The sequence below is a fragment of the Cyprinus carpio genome, chromosome A8 (genome assembly GCF_018340385.1).
Source record: "Cyprinus carpio isolate SPL01 chromosome A8, ASM1834038v1, whole genome shotgun sequence".
NCBI lineage: Eukaryota > Metazoa > Chordata > Actinopteri > Cypriniformes > Cyprinidae > Cyprinus > Cyprinus carpio.
Genome location: NC_056579.1, coordinates 21,895,902 through 21,910,806, shown reverse-complemented (window position 1 = coordinate 21,910,806; position 14,905 = coordinate 21,895,902). Strand labels below are relative to the sequence as shown.

Below are 14,905 nucleotides of genomic sequence, written 5' to 3'. Positions count from 1 at the left end.
AACTCTCAGGTGTTTCTATCATTGAGTGCTAGTCTCAGTCACACTTCTGGCTACTAGAGACTATTGATTTACAGTGATATGTTGAGATGCTGAATGCACCGGTGAATTACTTTCTCACGTGTTCATTTTCTTCTCTTCTCCAGAGTGCGGAGGCCGTCTGAAAGCGGAGGTGAAAACTAAAGACCTCTACTCTCATGCCCAGTTTGGTGATAATAACTACCCCGGGGCGTCAGACTGTCAGTGGGTGATCACAGCAGAGAAGGGTTACGGCGTGGAGCTCATCTTCCAGACCTTCGAGATCGAGGAGGAGGCCGACTGTGGCTATGATTACATGGAGCTGTTTGATGGGGCGGACATCAAATCACCCAGACTAGGCCGCTACTGTGGATCAGGGGTAAAGCACAGATTTAGATTTGCTGCATAAAATCAACAAACATCAAAATGCTTCTGCATTTCATGTTAGAAGTGGTTGTCAAGCTTGTTGTAAAAGTGATCTTTAAAGGTATAGTTCACCGAAAAATTTAATTTAGTCATCAATTATTCACGCTCATGAAATTTTAAAACCCATAAGACATGCATCATCTTCGAAACCCAGATCATGATATCATGAGAGATTTCTGTCCTTCCATTCAAAGTCAGTGCCACCCAAATTTTGATGCTTATAAAGTTCATAAAGAGATCGTAAAAGTCATCCATATGAATCAAGTGGATTAATCCAAGTCTTCTAAAGATATGATTGCTTTATTATTTAACAGACCTAATTTAAGTTTTTATTCGCATATAAACATGATCACGTACATACAGTAGAGCACATCAAATATGGTAAACAAGCATGCTTGAGTGACACATAAGAACAAACCTCGGGGCATCAGTGTGTGCATAAATGAGATCAGCTCTATAGGTCTCAGAACAGCATGTTTACAATTTCTTAAATTCAGTGAGAAGGGCTGATGCAGAGTTTAGACAAGGTATATCGGAGGATATTCTAAAACTGCCAGTGGCATTGGACGCAACCTGTTTATTGACTGAGAGATTTGTTTAAATTGAACCAAGAGGATGTTAGACAGTGCACATTTTTCACAATCAAGTTTTGGTAGCTTTCCATTTAGAGCATGCTTTTAATCCAAAGCAACTGACAATTTACTAACAGCAGGGAATATGTCCCTCGAGCAACATGAGCTTAAGTGTGCTGCCACATTAGGCTGTCACACCCCAAAATAACCCATTTAAGCTTGGACAGAAAAGAGCCACTGCACAATAGAAACCACTCTGAAACCGTATCAAATGCTTTGAGGTTTAGGTTCTTATGTGAAGCCCTATAGGCACTTTTCACTGTCTACATAGGCAGCTACCTTCTAAAGCTCGATGTATAATTGGTTTTTGACACAAACACTAGAGTATGCTTACAGAATGCACAATGTACATTTTATCATCAGAATAATACAGAGATACTGGGTGGTGACACTTACCCAGCCTGTGTTTCATAATCAAAAAAGAAACTCATTAGACTGAACTCTTGTTTAAATGGGTGCAAAGATACTTTTGTTGGTCAGAGAAATAGCGCAGACACTGGAAACTTTCCAGTGCGCATGTGTCTATTGCCTGTGTTTGTGCATGCTATCAAATGGAGTACATAATAATTACATGTTCCAGTGCACCTATATACTAAGCATTCGCATCAAAACTGAGGTGTACTTTGGACTTAAGAAAACATCCTCACAAAAAAATTAAATAAAATAGCCCACAAAATATAGACTACAATTCACGGTTCCAAAACATTCTAATGTTAGCATGTTGCTAAGCTAATGACTCTTCTCTCGTCAGCACAAATATTGGATGAATTAGTTCATTTTAATTACATGGAAATACTGTTATTGCTTTCCAGTCCTCAATAAACTATTGCTGTATATGTTTATTATATAAGAGCCCTTAAAATTATATTTTGGTAGAGCCCAAATTTCAGCCACAAACAAGATTGCTATATAGAAGCTAAATTTTTCATGCCTGCTTTCTTTAGTTTTCATGTGGAAACTTCCAAGTCACGTTTTGATATGTAGGAGCACTTTGGTTCTAAGGTGACAGTAGTTAAGTCTGGAATGCCAATGTTTAATTTACTAGCAACTTTCCAGTTTGAGGGCCATCCTGATACTCTAATCCCTTCGTAGGGTTTACCCTCTAGAGTAGGAGCTTTGAAGGGTGTAGGGGACCGAAAAGTGTTCTTCAGAACACACTTCTGCGTTGTCTTGCAAAGTTAATTAAGGAGGTGCTATGGTTGCACAGTTAACCTGCGTAAATGGGAATAATGGGAGCAAAGTGTCTATTAATTGTACCTTTCGAAATACTTAATTCTCAAGGGACCTTTGAAGTGACCAGTTTTGAGCACTTCAGTTTGGAGAAACCCTTCATTATGGTGGCCATGATTGTTCACACTCCGCAGTGTCCTTTTGAGGCAGTTTTTTCCCATCAGATTTAAAACAATTGCAGAGAAAAACTGGGCATCATACACTAAACAACAGTGGACTTTTCAAGTCATTCTGAAAGCAAAATCATGCAGTTCCTGCATGCAATTCTGCTCCTGGAGGGCTACCATAAGCACCTCATAGCTATGCATGACAAAATGAAAACAAATGATGATGGCTGAACTCGAGTTCCGGCTTGGGGTCTTTCTGACTCCTCTTAACAGTGTCTCCAGTGTCGCAGAACCTAGATCAACCCATCCACATAACTCTGCTCCTGGAGGGCTACCATCCTACAGATTTTAGCTCCACCCAGCTCCATCACACTTGCCTGGAAGTTTTAGCTAGTCTGAAAACCTTGATTAGCTGGTTCAGGTGTGTTAAATTAGGGTAGGAGGTAAACTCTGCAGGACCCTCAAGGAACAGCTTTGGTCACCCCTGATCGAGACACTGAAGTGCACAAAAACAGTGGTTCCCAATCCTGGTACTGGAGAACCCCCAACACTGCACATTTTAGATATCTCCCTATTCAAACACACCTGATTCAACTCATCAGCTCATTAGTGAAGACTCCAAGACCTCAAATGTGTGAGTCAGATAAGAGAGACACCAAAAACGTGCAGTGGACCAAAATTGGGAACCACTGCACTAAAATTTCAATCATTAGGATTGATGATGTTGGTTTGATGTGATAAAAGGGAATTAGTTCCATCCAATGTGCTCACATCTGCCTTCATCTTTGTGTTTTCAGCCTCCAGAAGAGATCTACTCCGCCGGTGACTCCATCGTCATCAAATTCCGCTCAGACGACACCATCAATAAGAAGGGCTTCCATGTGCGTTACACCAGCACCAAGTTTCAGGACACACTCCACTCCCGTAAGAAGTGACCCTTAGTGGCCGGGAGGGGCCGTGCAGGGCCTAGGGGGAAGCGAAAGGGCCCCAAGGGAAGGGCCTCGTCCATCGCTCGGAGCCCCCCGGCCGCCAAGAACACCCAGACTCAACGGACCAGCCGCAAGAACGCCAACCGCACCTCAATAGTTCACAGGGGTTCTGGCATCCCCTAATGACTGTGAGGAGTAAAGCCATTCCACAGTAGACCTTGTTTTTACCTTTTTTTATTATTACATTCGGGGCAAGATGTGGAGGGGGAGGAGGGAGGGGGGTTGAATGTATTCAGTTGCTGGATACCAATATAGGGGCGAAATCAAGTATGGGAAGGGTGGGTGTAGCTGATTGGATACTGGAACCCAGCTCCTTTTTTCAACTTTCATGAGCCGAGAGTGTGTTGAAAAACACAAATACACTGAGGAACTCCTGCAGGAGAACCGAGCAGTCAACCAAACTCACAAACCAGTCATCTGTGCAACAGTGGGATAGAGGAAGTGAGAAATGAGTGAAGCAGGGGCATTCAGGACGGTGTTCCTCGCATATTTTCCAACCTTGAAACGTGAAATTTACCGCTACACTGTGGGGAAACAACCGTCTCTTCTTGACATTATTGGCATTGCTTGTTCATAAATAGTCTCCTTGGCCATTGTGGGCCAGTTTCTTTGTCGTTACTTGAGCAAATGACACTGTATGTCAAAGAGATGCATGTGGTACAGCTAGAAGGAAATGTGAACGTAATGGCACCAGCATTTGTAATAACTCGTTTTTTCCTGGCCAGTAGTGCAGATGGTTCCCTGCCCGAAATTACCACTCTCTCAAGGAGGTTTTTCAGAATCAGTTATCATATTAAAAAAGACTAATAAACAAAACGTGGCCCATGTCTGATGGCTGTTAATTGCTTTTGCATAAAAACAGGATAATATGGTGGAAAAGATTTAGTTTTCGTTAATTTAAGCACACACTTTTCCAAGGTCCTGTTAATTTGCTGCTGTCCTCGTAACACTCACTCTGTGCTTCGCCAGTCATGAACAAATTAGGCACAATCGCATGAAAATTGGTGGGCCCTCTTGTGTCCTGTCATCCCACTGCTGTTTTCTTTTATCTTCTTTTCCCTCTTTTTCAGGCTCTTTCCTCACAGTACATGACCAACAGTTTCTTTCAAAATTAGCATCATCTTATTATAGCTGTGCGTGTGGACCTTAGTCAGGGTAGACAATATAAAAAATGTAAAATTAGACATGACCTATGAACTTACAGATGTAGTTCAATCAAAGAGTCTGTCATCATTTACTCCGAATTTGAGTAAATGACTTAATTTCTTTTGTGAAACACAAAAGAAGCCATTTGGAAGAACGTCTTTGTCCATACAATGAAAGTCACTAGGGTCCAAAACAACATAATGTTGGAATCCATTGACTATTGTTCTATGGACCCAAAAACATACCCTGAAACATTCTTCAAAACATCTTGTGCAAAAGAAAGAAAGGTTTGGAATAACACGAGAGTGAGTAAATGATGCCAGAATTTTCAGTTTTGGGTGAATTATCTCTTCAAGACCTGACACCTATTGAACAAACTATAGTGTCTCTTTTTAATTCAGGTCAGATTACATATGGTTTCTACTCTGACTAAGGTCCGTTGTCTCTGCACCCAATACAATTTTGAGTTAAAACCTAAAGGGATTGTCCTTTTTAGCAGTCCTCAGATGGCCTATTGCTAGATAGATGTTGCTCTTACACCGATGACTATGGGGAAACTGTTAAAACTGTGTAAAATTTTCATTTGTAACAATAATGTACCTCACCGTGTGGGAGAGTGTTGGGATGGTGCTATTTCAAATGAACCCTGCGCCCCAGTCATTACGGTCACTTGGAATCGCTCTTTTTCCATTGATATGCAATGTCAGTTGGGAAAAGAGGATGTTTGATGTCAAATCTGTGTGGTATAGTTCTGAATAGTGTGATCCCCAGGGTTGATCGTTTGAAGTGTTAGTGCACTCCATTTCCTGGATCATCCCTGTGAAGTATGCAGTCTGCATTGCTGCTCCCTACCTCTCTGTCTCTCTCTCTATTTCTGGCCCCTACAGAACTCCTTCAAAGGCTGTTGACTCTGTCTCTTCCGTTTCAACCGCTCTTTTCATCATATGATATCATTTCACACCTGTTTGCCTTTGTGGATTTAACTAAAGCTCTTTTAAATCTCAGGTTCAGGATATCTGATTGTTGTTACCCACTGAATCATTTCAAGACACTAGATTTTAATCGTTGCAGGACATGGTTACTGTTTGACTTGGATGTGTGGAATCCAGGAAGGCAAACGACGAGGATTATGGTTTTAAGAGGACACATTTTGGGGTTTTCAAAAGGTTTTAGACATTTCTGCAATGCCTTTCATCTGAACCTTCAAGCCACGTGTGCTGTGACCAAACAAGTTGCTTGATATAAGTCCTTGCAAGCTTGCCCTCATGCTCAAGATCAACTAACTTCTATCCTAGTTCTTCAAATGGATTTTATTTTGTGTGTCTAAGAGAACGTCTATACCCAATTTAGCATCTCTTTATTTGAATATGCTTCCTAGCATAGCTTTTTAGAGTAGTGGAGCACTTGTACATTTAGCTAATCGAAGCACATTCTCCTAAGCATTAATAATGTTTTTAATACCCAGGTTATTTCTTGTTAGAAATAGAGTGTTTTGTGGGCAAATGTGGGATTCAAATGATCTGTTTTAGCACATTTCTGAAATGTTACCTCAGCATTATAGTGTATGCTTGGTTTATTCACTCTGACCGGCCTTCCCACACAAGACTTGGTACATGTTTATGCATTTTATCATATGTATGTATGTAAATATGTATTAATGTATTCAAAGTACACTAAACCATAGATAAATTGATGAGAACTAAGGCTGTGTAATTGCAGACAAAAGATGCAATTTATTTATATTGTATAGCTAATTTTCACCTATGTATTGCACATAGTGTTAACAAGTGCATCTATTTCATAAAATGATATTTTCATTTTGAAATGCTTCATGTCACTTTTGTCTTGTAGACTCAGGAATTATGGACTGACCATTTAATTAATTGAATTAAAGCCCAAATATACCAATTAAGTTACAGTAGTTAGCACTATGTAAGAGCAAAAATGAAAGGAAAAGACAAGGCTAAGTGCTCTATCGTGAAATTTTGAATGCTTTCAATGATTTTTTTTTTCCTGATATAACTGGTGTTTTTCAACTATAAGGAAAAGTCCTACATGTTTTAAAGGCATTCCATTATTTTTCTGACGGTTTCAAGGTCTTGAGCTCACATTGAGGATGTAGTTTGTCTGTCCTGCTCTTCTTGATGACTGTAGATTTCTAAATAAACCATATATCAGTATTGAATTTGCTATATAACAGATCATCAATTATGAATGGTCACCACAGTGCATTATTAATGCCTATCTACCATTTCCAGCATTAAATATTAAGCAGAATTGATGGGAAAGTCAAGTAAGTTAAGTTTTAAGTTGCTTAGAAAACTCTTACCAATGATAATGTGCACAATGAATAGTTCAAATCTAGTGGAAAACTATTATGAAGATTGTTGATTATAAATTGAAGTATAAATCTTTGAATTTTTGATTTGATTGTTGTAATGTGAATATGATATTTTACCTATGATATACCCATAAATAATCATGTTTGCTCCATCATAAGCCATTTTTGGGTGAATCTTGCCGAAATTGTCAAGAAATGGCAGGGACATATTTGACCCCAAAACTGACTGGATAAAATTTGATATGTTTTGCATTAAGACAATAAAGCACATTTAACCAACAACCCATTCATTGTCAGTGGCCTATACATTGTGAAAATATTAATGTTATATATATATATATATATATATATATATATATATATATATATATATATATATAATATATATATATATATAGAATTTGGGGTGAAGAACCTAAAAAAATAAATACAAATCTTGATGCAAAACACAAAGATTATTTATTTGTATTTATTTATTTTGGAGGTGAAATATGACCTGTACATTTCTCTGTGAGATTCACCCATTGATGCCAGCATGTATTCTGTGTAACTGTTAACGTGTGAATATTTCTCTAAATTATTTCCAGTCAGTCCTTAACATGAATATCAGAGAAAACCAGCTAGAGCTGTGAAGGTGAGCTGAATTCCTGCATGCAGAGCACAGCGGAGAGCTTTTGGGAGGACAGTGAGTGTCTATGGCTGAAAGTGGATTGCTGCTGAAGTCCTTTATTATTTCCAGACTGCTGGTTGAAGGGTCAAAATGATCAAGTCGAATGAAGGTCGCCTGTGATCCTTGTAACTTTTTGTGTGCATATGGTTTGAAAGACCGATAATTGGCACGTCGGGTTAAGTGGATCTGTTTGCTGTGCAGAAACACGAGTGTAAACAGTGGTTTCACTGGGAATTTTATCAAACCACATCACACTACTGTCATTAGAATCTTACAAAAGCCAGCATGAAACTCACCATGATTTTTACACTTTTATCTTATAAAAGTCCAGACAATAACCTTAACATTTCACAGGCAAAAAATAAATAAATAAATACAGTTCTTTTTACTGTGTTTACTGCAACCCTCTTCACTGGTTTTAGACTAAAACAAAACAACGCACAGTAACCTCTTACATTAATGTAGAAAAATGTCAGATGTTGTGCTCCTTAAAGTCTCTGGTCATATTAAGCATGTTATTACAAAGAACAACACATTCTCATGGCAATTTGTAATTATTTTACATTTTAACACACTCCTAGAATTAGCTTATACATATGTTTTCATATTACGTTCCTCTGAAGGTTAAGGTTAGGTTAGGTTAGGTTAGGACCTTCACCTACATGTATTTTTAAATAAAATACAAAACAAACCAAACAAAACCAAATCCAATCTCCAGTTCACCAAAATTTAAAATAGTTGTCTCATGAGATCAAACTGGGGAAAAATAAATGGAGTGTTATTGTTTTAGAATTATTTTATAGTATTAATATAATAGTATTACATACACTATTATAGTATTTATTAATATTTTTGAATGATATTTTATTTTTATACTTTGTTTTTTATATTTAGTTAACATTTTAATCATTTTGATATGCACTTTTTTATTAATTGTAGTACTTCCACATTTTCAGTTAGTTGCCAAGAAAAACCTTATGTTTAATCATGTAATATTTATTATTTCAGTTTTATTTTATTAAGTAAAACAATGTAACTGATAACACTACTTACTGTCTCTTACTTTTCATCTGGAACCAAGGCTGTGTGGACTACTGGTTAATGTTAAACAAAAGCCAGTTTGCAATTCAGTATCGTTTTACTCTTGTAGATAACACAGCTTTTTAAAAATCGTTCAATCTAAAGAGAAAGTGATACATTAAAAGAATCTGGAGGGTGAACCTGAGTTTTTACCAACCAATCAAATCCTAATGGATAAAATGACATGGCAATACATTTTTATTTTTATTTATTTTTTTACATTTTGGTGAATTGGATCTCATTCATAATAGAGAATTATCTCAATCTTACATTTTTTGTACAATCTACTTAAAGTGATAGTTCACCCAAAAATGAAAATTTGATGTTTATCTGCTTACCCCCGGGGCATCCAAGATGTAGGTGACTTTGTTTCTTCAGTAGAACACAAATTATGATTTTTAGCTTCAGGCGTTGCAGTCTCTCAGCAGTGCAATGCTTGTCAATGGTAACAGATAACAGAATCTATGAGAGAAAAAAAAAAAACATGCACAAACAAATCCAAATTAAACCCTGCGGCTCGTGACAATACATTGATGTGTAAAGTGCTACCTATCACTCAACCACACCACACACACAACTAAGATTGTAGATAGAGTGTCAATGATCCACCATTGAGAGATAGGTGGTGGTAATTCACTTATAAGCCTGCGATCCGCCAGAAAAGCCACAAGAAGAAGATGATGCAGGCTGCTGTGAAGCGCATTCACAAGAGTTCTAACAGTTCGGACATTGCGTGAATCAGAGGTATTAAAAAAAATATATGAATACTTTTCAGTTTCTTGCACAGACCGATCATTTTGTGTCTTTACACATCAATGTATCATCACGAGCCACAGGGTTTAATTTGGATTTTTCTGTGCATGTTTTTTTTTTCTCTCTCATAGATTCTGTTACCATTTACCATGCACTGTACTGCTGAGAGACTGCAACACCTGAAGCTAAAAATCATCTTTTGTGTTCTACTGAAGAAACCTACATCTTGGATGCCCCGGGGGTAAGCAGATAAACATCAAATTTTCATTTTTATTTGAACTATCACTTTAAGCAACAGTGATGGACTTGGTTGGGGTGAATCATCATGCCTTTTTTTTTTTTTTTTAATCACATTGTATTGATTTATACAAAATCGCCAGCTTGTAAAATAGCTGTTTTCTCATGAGACTGAGTTCGCTAAAACCAAATCCCACTGACCTTTGTTTCCTAATATCCTGTTTCACTCAGAAATTGCAAAAGTAAAATGGATTGTGAATGTCATTTCATGGTGACTTCAACCAAAATGTACAGTAGGCCTTCTAGATTTGGGCTTCAACAAACTTTACCATCAAGGACGATGAGTAAGTAGCTTCATCTTACACTTTCTTTCTCCTTCTTTGTTGTCCTGCCGCCTCACACAAGATGAATTCACAGAATTCATGTTCTTTTCTTCTGAGACTTCAGGGCCTTGTCACCAAAATAAGACACATGCTCACTCATGTCCCCTACTTCGGTCCAGGTTGTGAATAAAATACAAAACACTGAGGAATAGTCAGCTCCCTGACACAGCGATTCTTGATAGCAAAGACAGTTATTCACCTAAATGTGTCTGACGTCATTTCCCACATCTGTCAGGACTCGTTACCTTCATGCAGACTGTTAACTACTCACATACTGGGTTTTCTAATTTCTAACAGTGTTCCACATGTGTCAAATACTTCATATTCCCAAACCTGCTTCCCAAAGAGTTCACATATGTCATCTCAACGGTACAAATAATCACAGCTGCTCACTTGAAATCCACCTGGTCGGTGAAGGATGTGTGATTCAGACCAGTGTATCCGGAGCGAACTGTGACCCGGTCCACCACAGCACACCTCCACAAACCCCCACGATCAGGACCACCAGAGTGGCTTTGAGCACGGCTCTGGGAGGACGGGTGAAGTCGGCGGGTCCCATTGTGGCCAGCAGTGCGGTCGTGACGGTGAGCGTGAAGGCGATGGAAATGGCTGTGTTGATGGCCACAATCTGACCGAACTTGGCGAAAGGCACGATGACACAAAAAAAGAGCGGAATGGTTGAAATCACCGTAGTGACGGCACTGGAAACTATAGCAACGCCCACGTGATTGGCTGCTTCGAGGGTCCGTAGCTGCCGTTTGATGGAGGACTCCTGTAAGAAGCAGAGGGACTGACATAAAACTCATATTAACATTCGCCTCACGTGAGGAAAAAACACTCTAACTTTGCCTTTTTCTGCTTCACCACTCTTACTTTGGTGTCTTGTTTTTAAATCGACTTGCTTGCCTGGCCCTGCTATCATGTAAATGAAGTGTGAATTGCCCATTATTTTTACAGTTCATCCATGGTGAGTTTTGAATTCACAATGGCATAGAGATATATTCTGCATTCTCGCTTGTGCATTCATGTGATTTTGTGCAGAAGCCAACTGTAATATTATGTTCATGTTGTGGATGTTTTTGATTAATCTATTAATATATAGGATGCGTTTGGGTGAGTCTATTAACCCGCTGGTAAAGCGCTGGTGTTCATTCATTGTTCAGCGACGCCTCACACAGCTCATGTGGCTCAGTCCCCCACATTATTAACCATTGCTGCTTTATTTTTCTTATTCACTTGGTGCATTCATGCCATGTCAGAATTATTGTTATTATGAGATTCTGACTTATAAAAAGTGTTTCCGTCATTATATTTACTGAAAGCTAAGACTTGTACCATTTAACCTCTGCGACATCAATGAAAAATGTGCACCAATTTCAAGTAGTAAATTCCCAATAATTGACTTCTTGTTAATGTTTTAATAATGCAAGATTAATCTGAAAATAAACAAAAGGGTAGCTAAAAAATAGTTGGATACTATTGTACAGAGATAACTATGAAGGAAAAAGATAGGCTGTAAAACAACAACAACAAAAAGGTTTTCTGTAATTGTCCATATTTCTGGGTAAAGCCATTTTCATTACGGTTCATTACAGGTTCCCTGTCTATTATGCATATAATATATGCACATGACTGAGAGCATGAACTTGTTTTTGGTTTTTATTTAGGAGATGTCGTTTTATGCAGGGCAGCTTACAGTGGGCTGGTTTAAATGAGTTCCCTGTAGCGTCCCAGCACTCAGTGCCTTGCTCTAGGGCACAAAGCTGGAAGACAATCCCAGCGTCTGAAGAGCTTAAATGATGACCCTACCTGGGATCCATCAAATCTTCAGTGTTACACGCCCAGAACACTACCAGTGAAGTGGGGATGTGAGCGTATAACGAAAACAGTTTAAATGTAAATCATACCGAAATATGATTAGCCAGTCCTGAGGTGTCAGCGTCCCCCGCCAGTAAATATCCCTCCACTAGATGAAGGCAATAGTCCACCGAAGAGCCCACCAATATGGAGAGAGAGATGGCTTCAACCGCACCCATCTCCCATCCCAGCCAATACATCACCGCCACCACCAGACACACCATACCTGCCAACACAAGAGTTCATGCTTATTTAAAACTTTTCAGGGCCACACTGCTCAAAAACACTCTGTTTTGTCTCTTTCTTTTTACCATTACTATTATTATTCCTTCCTCTACTTGAATTCAAGCATCATTGCACATTTTGAAATCTATTTCCTTGTTTAGTTGGACACGTCGGAGTGGGATGATTTTCTGAGTCTCTTTTCATTTCGCATAATTTGTATATTCGTTCAGTCTGAGTAATCACACTTGTAGTGATAATATTCCCGGTTGAAAGCGAGTTAAATTACAGTCATGTCTGGCATATTGTATTAACATATAAATGAGATGGGAATAGAGCTGCACATTTCAAAGGCAATGATTTTCACCGTCAGTACATATTACATGAGTCAATTAAATTCAACAGAATGGCTGAAACAGGTATTTGATGGCAGCGTCCAAAGGGAGATACTGCATTTAAGTATCCTCAATGAAAATTAGTTGCCCGTAATAAATGGTGGTAAACTATTTCAAGGGGTCGCAGTAAATTAAAGAGTGAGTCTTACACAAGCATATCCAGGTCACATTTCAAGCAAAAATAAAATGAAATTATCTAAAGAAGTATTGAACCATTTTAGGACAGGTTTACCCCCTTTTTTTTTTTTTTTTTTTTTTTTTTTTGACTTACTGCACATCTGACCTCCAAATGTTTATTGCTTTAATGTATCTGGATAATGTCCATTTGATCTTTGTAGTTTTTAATTCTCATTATTCTCAGTGATAATGATTCTCATTAGTTTGTCATATACTGTAATCAGTGTTATATTATTTATACATTATTACGGTATTTATTAATAATTTGAATTAGCTTTTATTTTTATATTTTGTTATTAGCTTTTGTCATTTTAGTTTTATTTTCAAAAATGTTTGGTTACACTTTATTTTAAGGTGTCTTTGTTACAGTGTAAAGTACTGAGTAATATTAATTAACTACATGTACTTTATGGTTAGGGTTAGGGTTAGGATTAGGATTAGGGTTGCTTGCATGTAATTATGCACAATTTATTGTTATTATAATCGTTATTACATGTAACGTGTAACAAGGACACCTTAAAATAAAGTACTTCCAAATATTTCTATTTTTCATTTATTTCTATTTTAGTTTAAGTCATTTTAGTGCATCAATTTAAACTTATTTTATTTCACTTAGTTGCTATAAGGCAACATCTGTCATTTTATTTATGTTTTTTTCTAGTTAATTTTAGTTCGTTTTAATGTTTTGTAATGTTTTTAATATTCAACTTTATTAAAACAATTTTAGTTAATCATTAACACCACTGTAATATTTTTTTTACTACATTTTAAACAATTTATTATTTCAATAAATTTAATTCAGTATAAATTATGAATTATGTATAAATATAAAAAAAATTAAATAATACATTAATTATTTAGGCACCACTATAATTTAAATTTTTGGATAAATTCAATTATTTTAATTGAAAATAATATCACTATGCAAAAAAAAAAAAAAAATCAAATGATGAATAAACAAAAATAAGCTTAAACTTCTTTGCGCATAATACAATTTTCATTGTGCAATCTATGTTCCTATGAGTTTTAGGTTGAAATTAACATCTGATGTTCCATAAAAAAAAAAAACTACAAAAATATTTAACACTAATAGTTAATAATTTGTACAGGTATGACATACCCAGAATGCTCAGCAGGATTGGCAGCAGCAGAAGCGGATGAGCAGTAAACACAGCTACTGACGCGATGCAAATGGCAAGTGACAGCAGCAGACTGTAGAGGGCGCTCTCCACACCTACAGTCAAGGGGCAGTGCATAAAGAACAGTTCAGAGAGGTTAAATGCAATATAAATAGAGAATCTGAGTGCAGATTGATTCAGAGCGAAGTTAATGAGCACTCATGCTAATGATGTCTGCGCCTCAGACTAATCGCTCTTAAATTGCTCATTTATTTAATCAGAGGCATTTTTATCAAAGCTCGTTTCTGTCTTTGCCACGTTCTATTTTTGCTCTCTTGCCTATAATTTCCATGAAGATCTGTTTCCAGTGTTGGCAGGTCTGAAAGCCTCGTCTCAGGGCCGAGGATGCTGGGAGTGATGCGAGCTGCTTCTGCAGGAAACTCTCCCATTGGAGGAAATCAGAGTGAGTCTGAAATGAAGACTTTCCCTTGAAGGTGGTCTGAAACAAAAAAAATAATAAAAATATCGCTGTCAAGTGATTTGGCTCGGCTGAGAAACCAACCCCAACCAAATTCGTTTAATCGGCTGGTTCATTCAGAAACAAAGCAATTGACTTCTTAATGAACGGGTCACTGAATCATTGGCTCACTTGATTCCTCGAACAGCGCTGTGTGCAGCTCGGAGATGCACAACAGTTTCGGCTGTGGTTTTATTCAGAACTAGTCTTTTCAATGGCGAAACAGAGCAAAATTGAAAATACTGACATTTTTGAGTCTAAAAAATAATATTAACCTCTTCTTTATTGTACTGTTGAATGAAATCAATATCACATTTGCGATCATGCAGATAGTCGGAAAAAACAGCACTCTTGCTTGTGTGATATTGCTAAACCCATAAAGTCAAAAACCATTTTTGCCCTCATATCTTGAATTTTAGGAACAAATAACTGCATTCAGGCTCAATCACATCATGTTCATCAGCAACTGTATGCAATGATGTACAGGTCTTGGCTAGTGCAGGTGCTTTAAATGCATTAATAATTTTAACGTTATTATTAATTATCAGCAAATTAATACATTAAATTGACAGCCCTAATCAAACTTCTTAATAACCTGGAGTATAAAGTC

General features: G+C 37.4%; 2 protein-coding genes across 2 annotated transcripts in view; one reads left to right on the top strand and one right to left on the bottom strand.

Moving 5' to 3' along the window:
- Positions 1–6,370, top strand: part of LOC109109073 (bone morphogenetic protein 1-like) — a 70,361-nt gene extending 63,991 nt beyond the window's left edge. The window contains exons 19-20 of the mRNA XM_042762793.1: positions 144–394; positions 3,208–6,370. Of these exons, the coding sequence (XP_042618727.1) occupies positions 144–394; positions 3,208–3,345 (389 nt within the window). The 3' untranslated portion in view covers positions 3,346–6,370. The remainder of the gene's footprint in view (positions 1–143; positions 395–3,207) is intronic.
- A 3,255-nt stretch (positions 6,371–9,625) lies between these two features.
- Positions 9,626–14,905, bottom strand: part of LOC109110044 (protein dispatched homolog 3-like) — a 42,513-nt gene continuing 37,233 nt past the window's right edge. Inside the window, exons 18-21 of the mRNA XM_042762792.1 lie at positions 14,118–14,277; positions 13,781–13,894; positions 11,917–12,092; positions 9,626–10,781 (exon numbers count right to left, since the gene is read on the bottom strand). Of these exons, the coding sequence (XP_042618726.1) occupies positions 10,437–10,781; positions 11,917–12,092; positions 13,781–13,894; positions 14,118–14,277 (795 nt within the window). The 3' untranslated portion in view covers positions 9,626–10,436. The remainder of the gene's footprint in view (positions 10,782–11,916; positions 12,093–13,780; positions 13,895–14,117; positions 14,278–14,905) is intronic.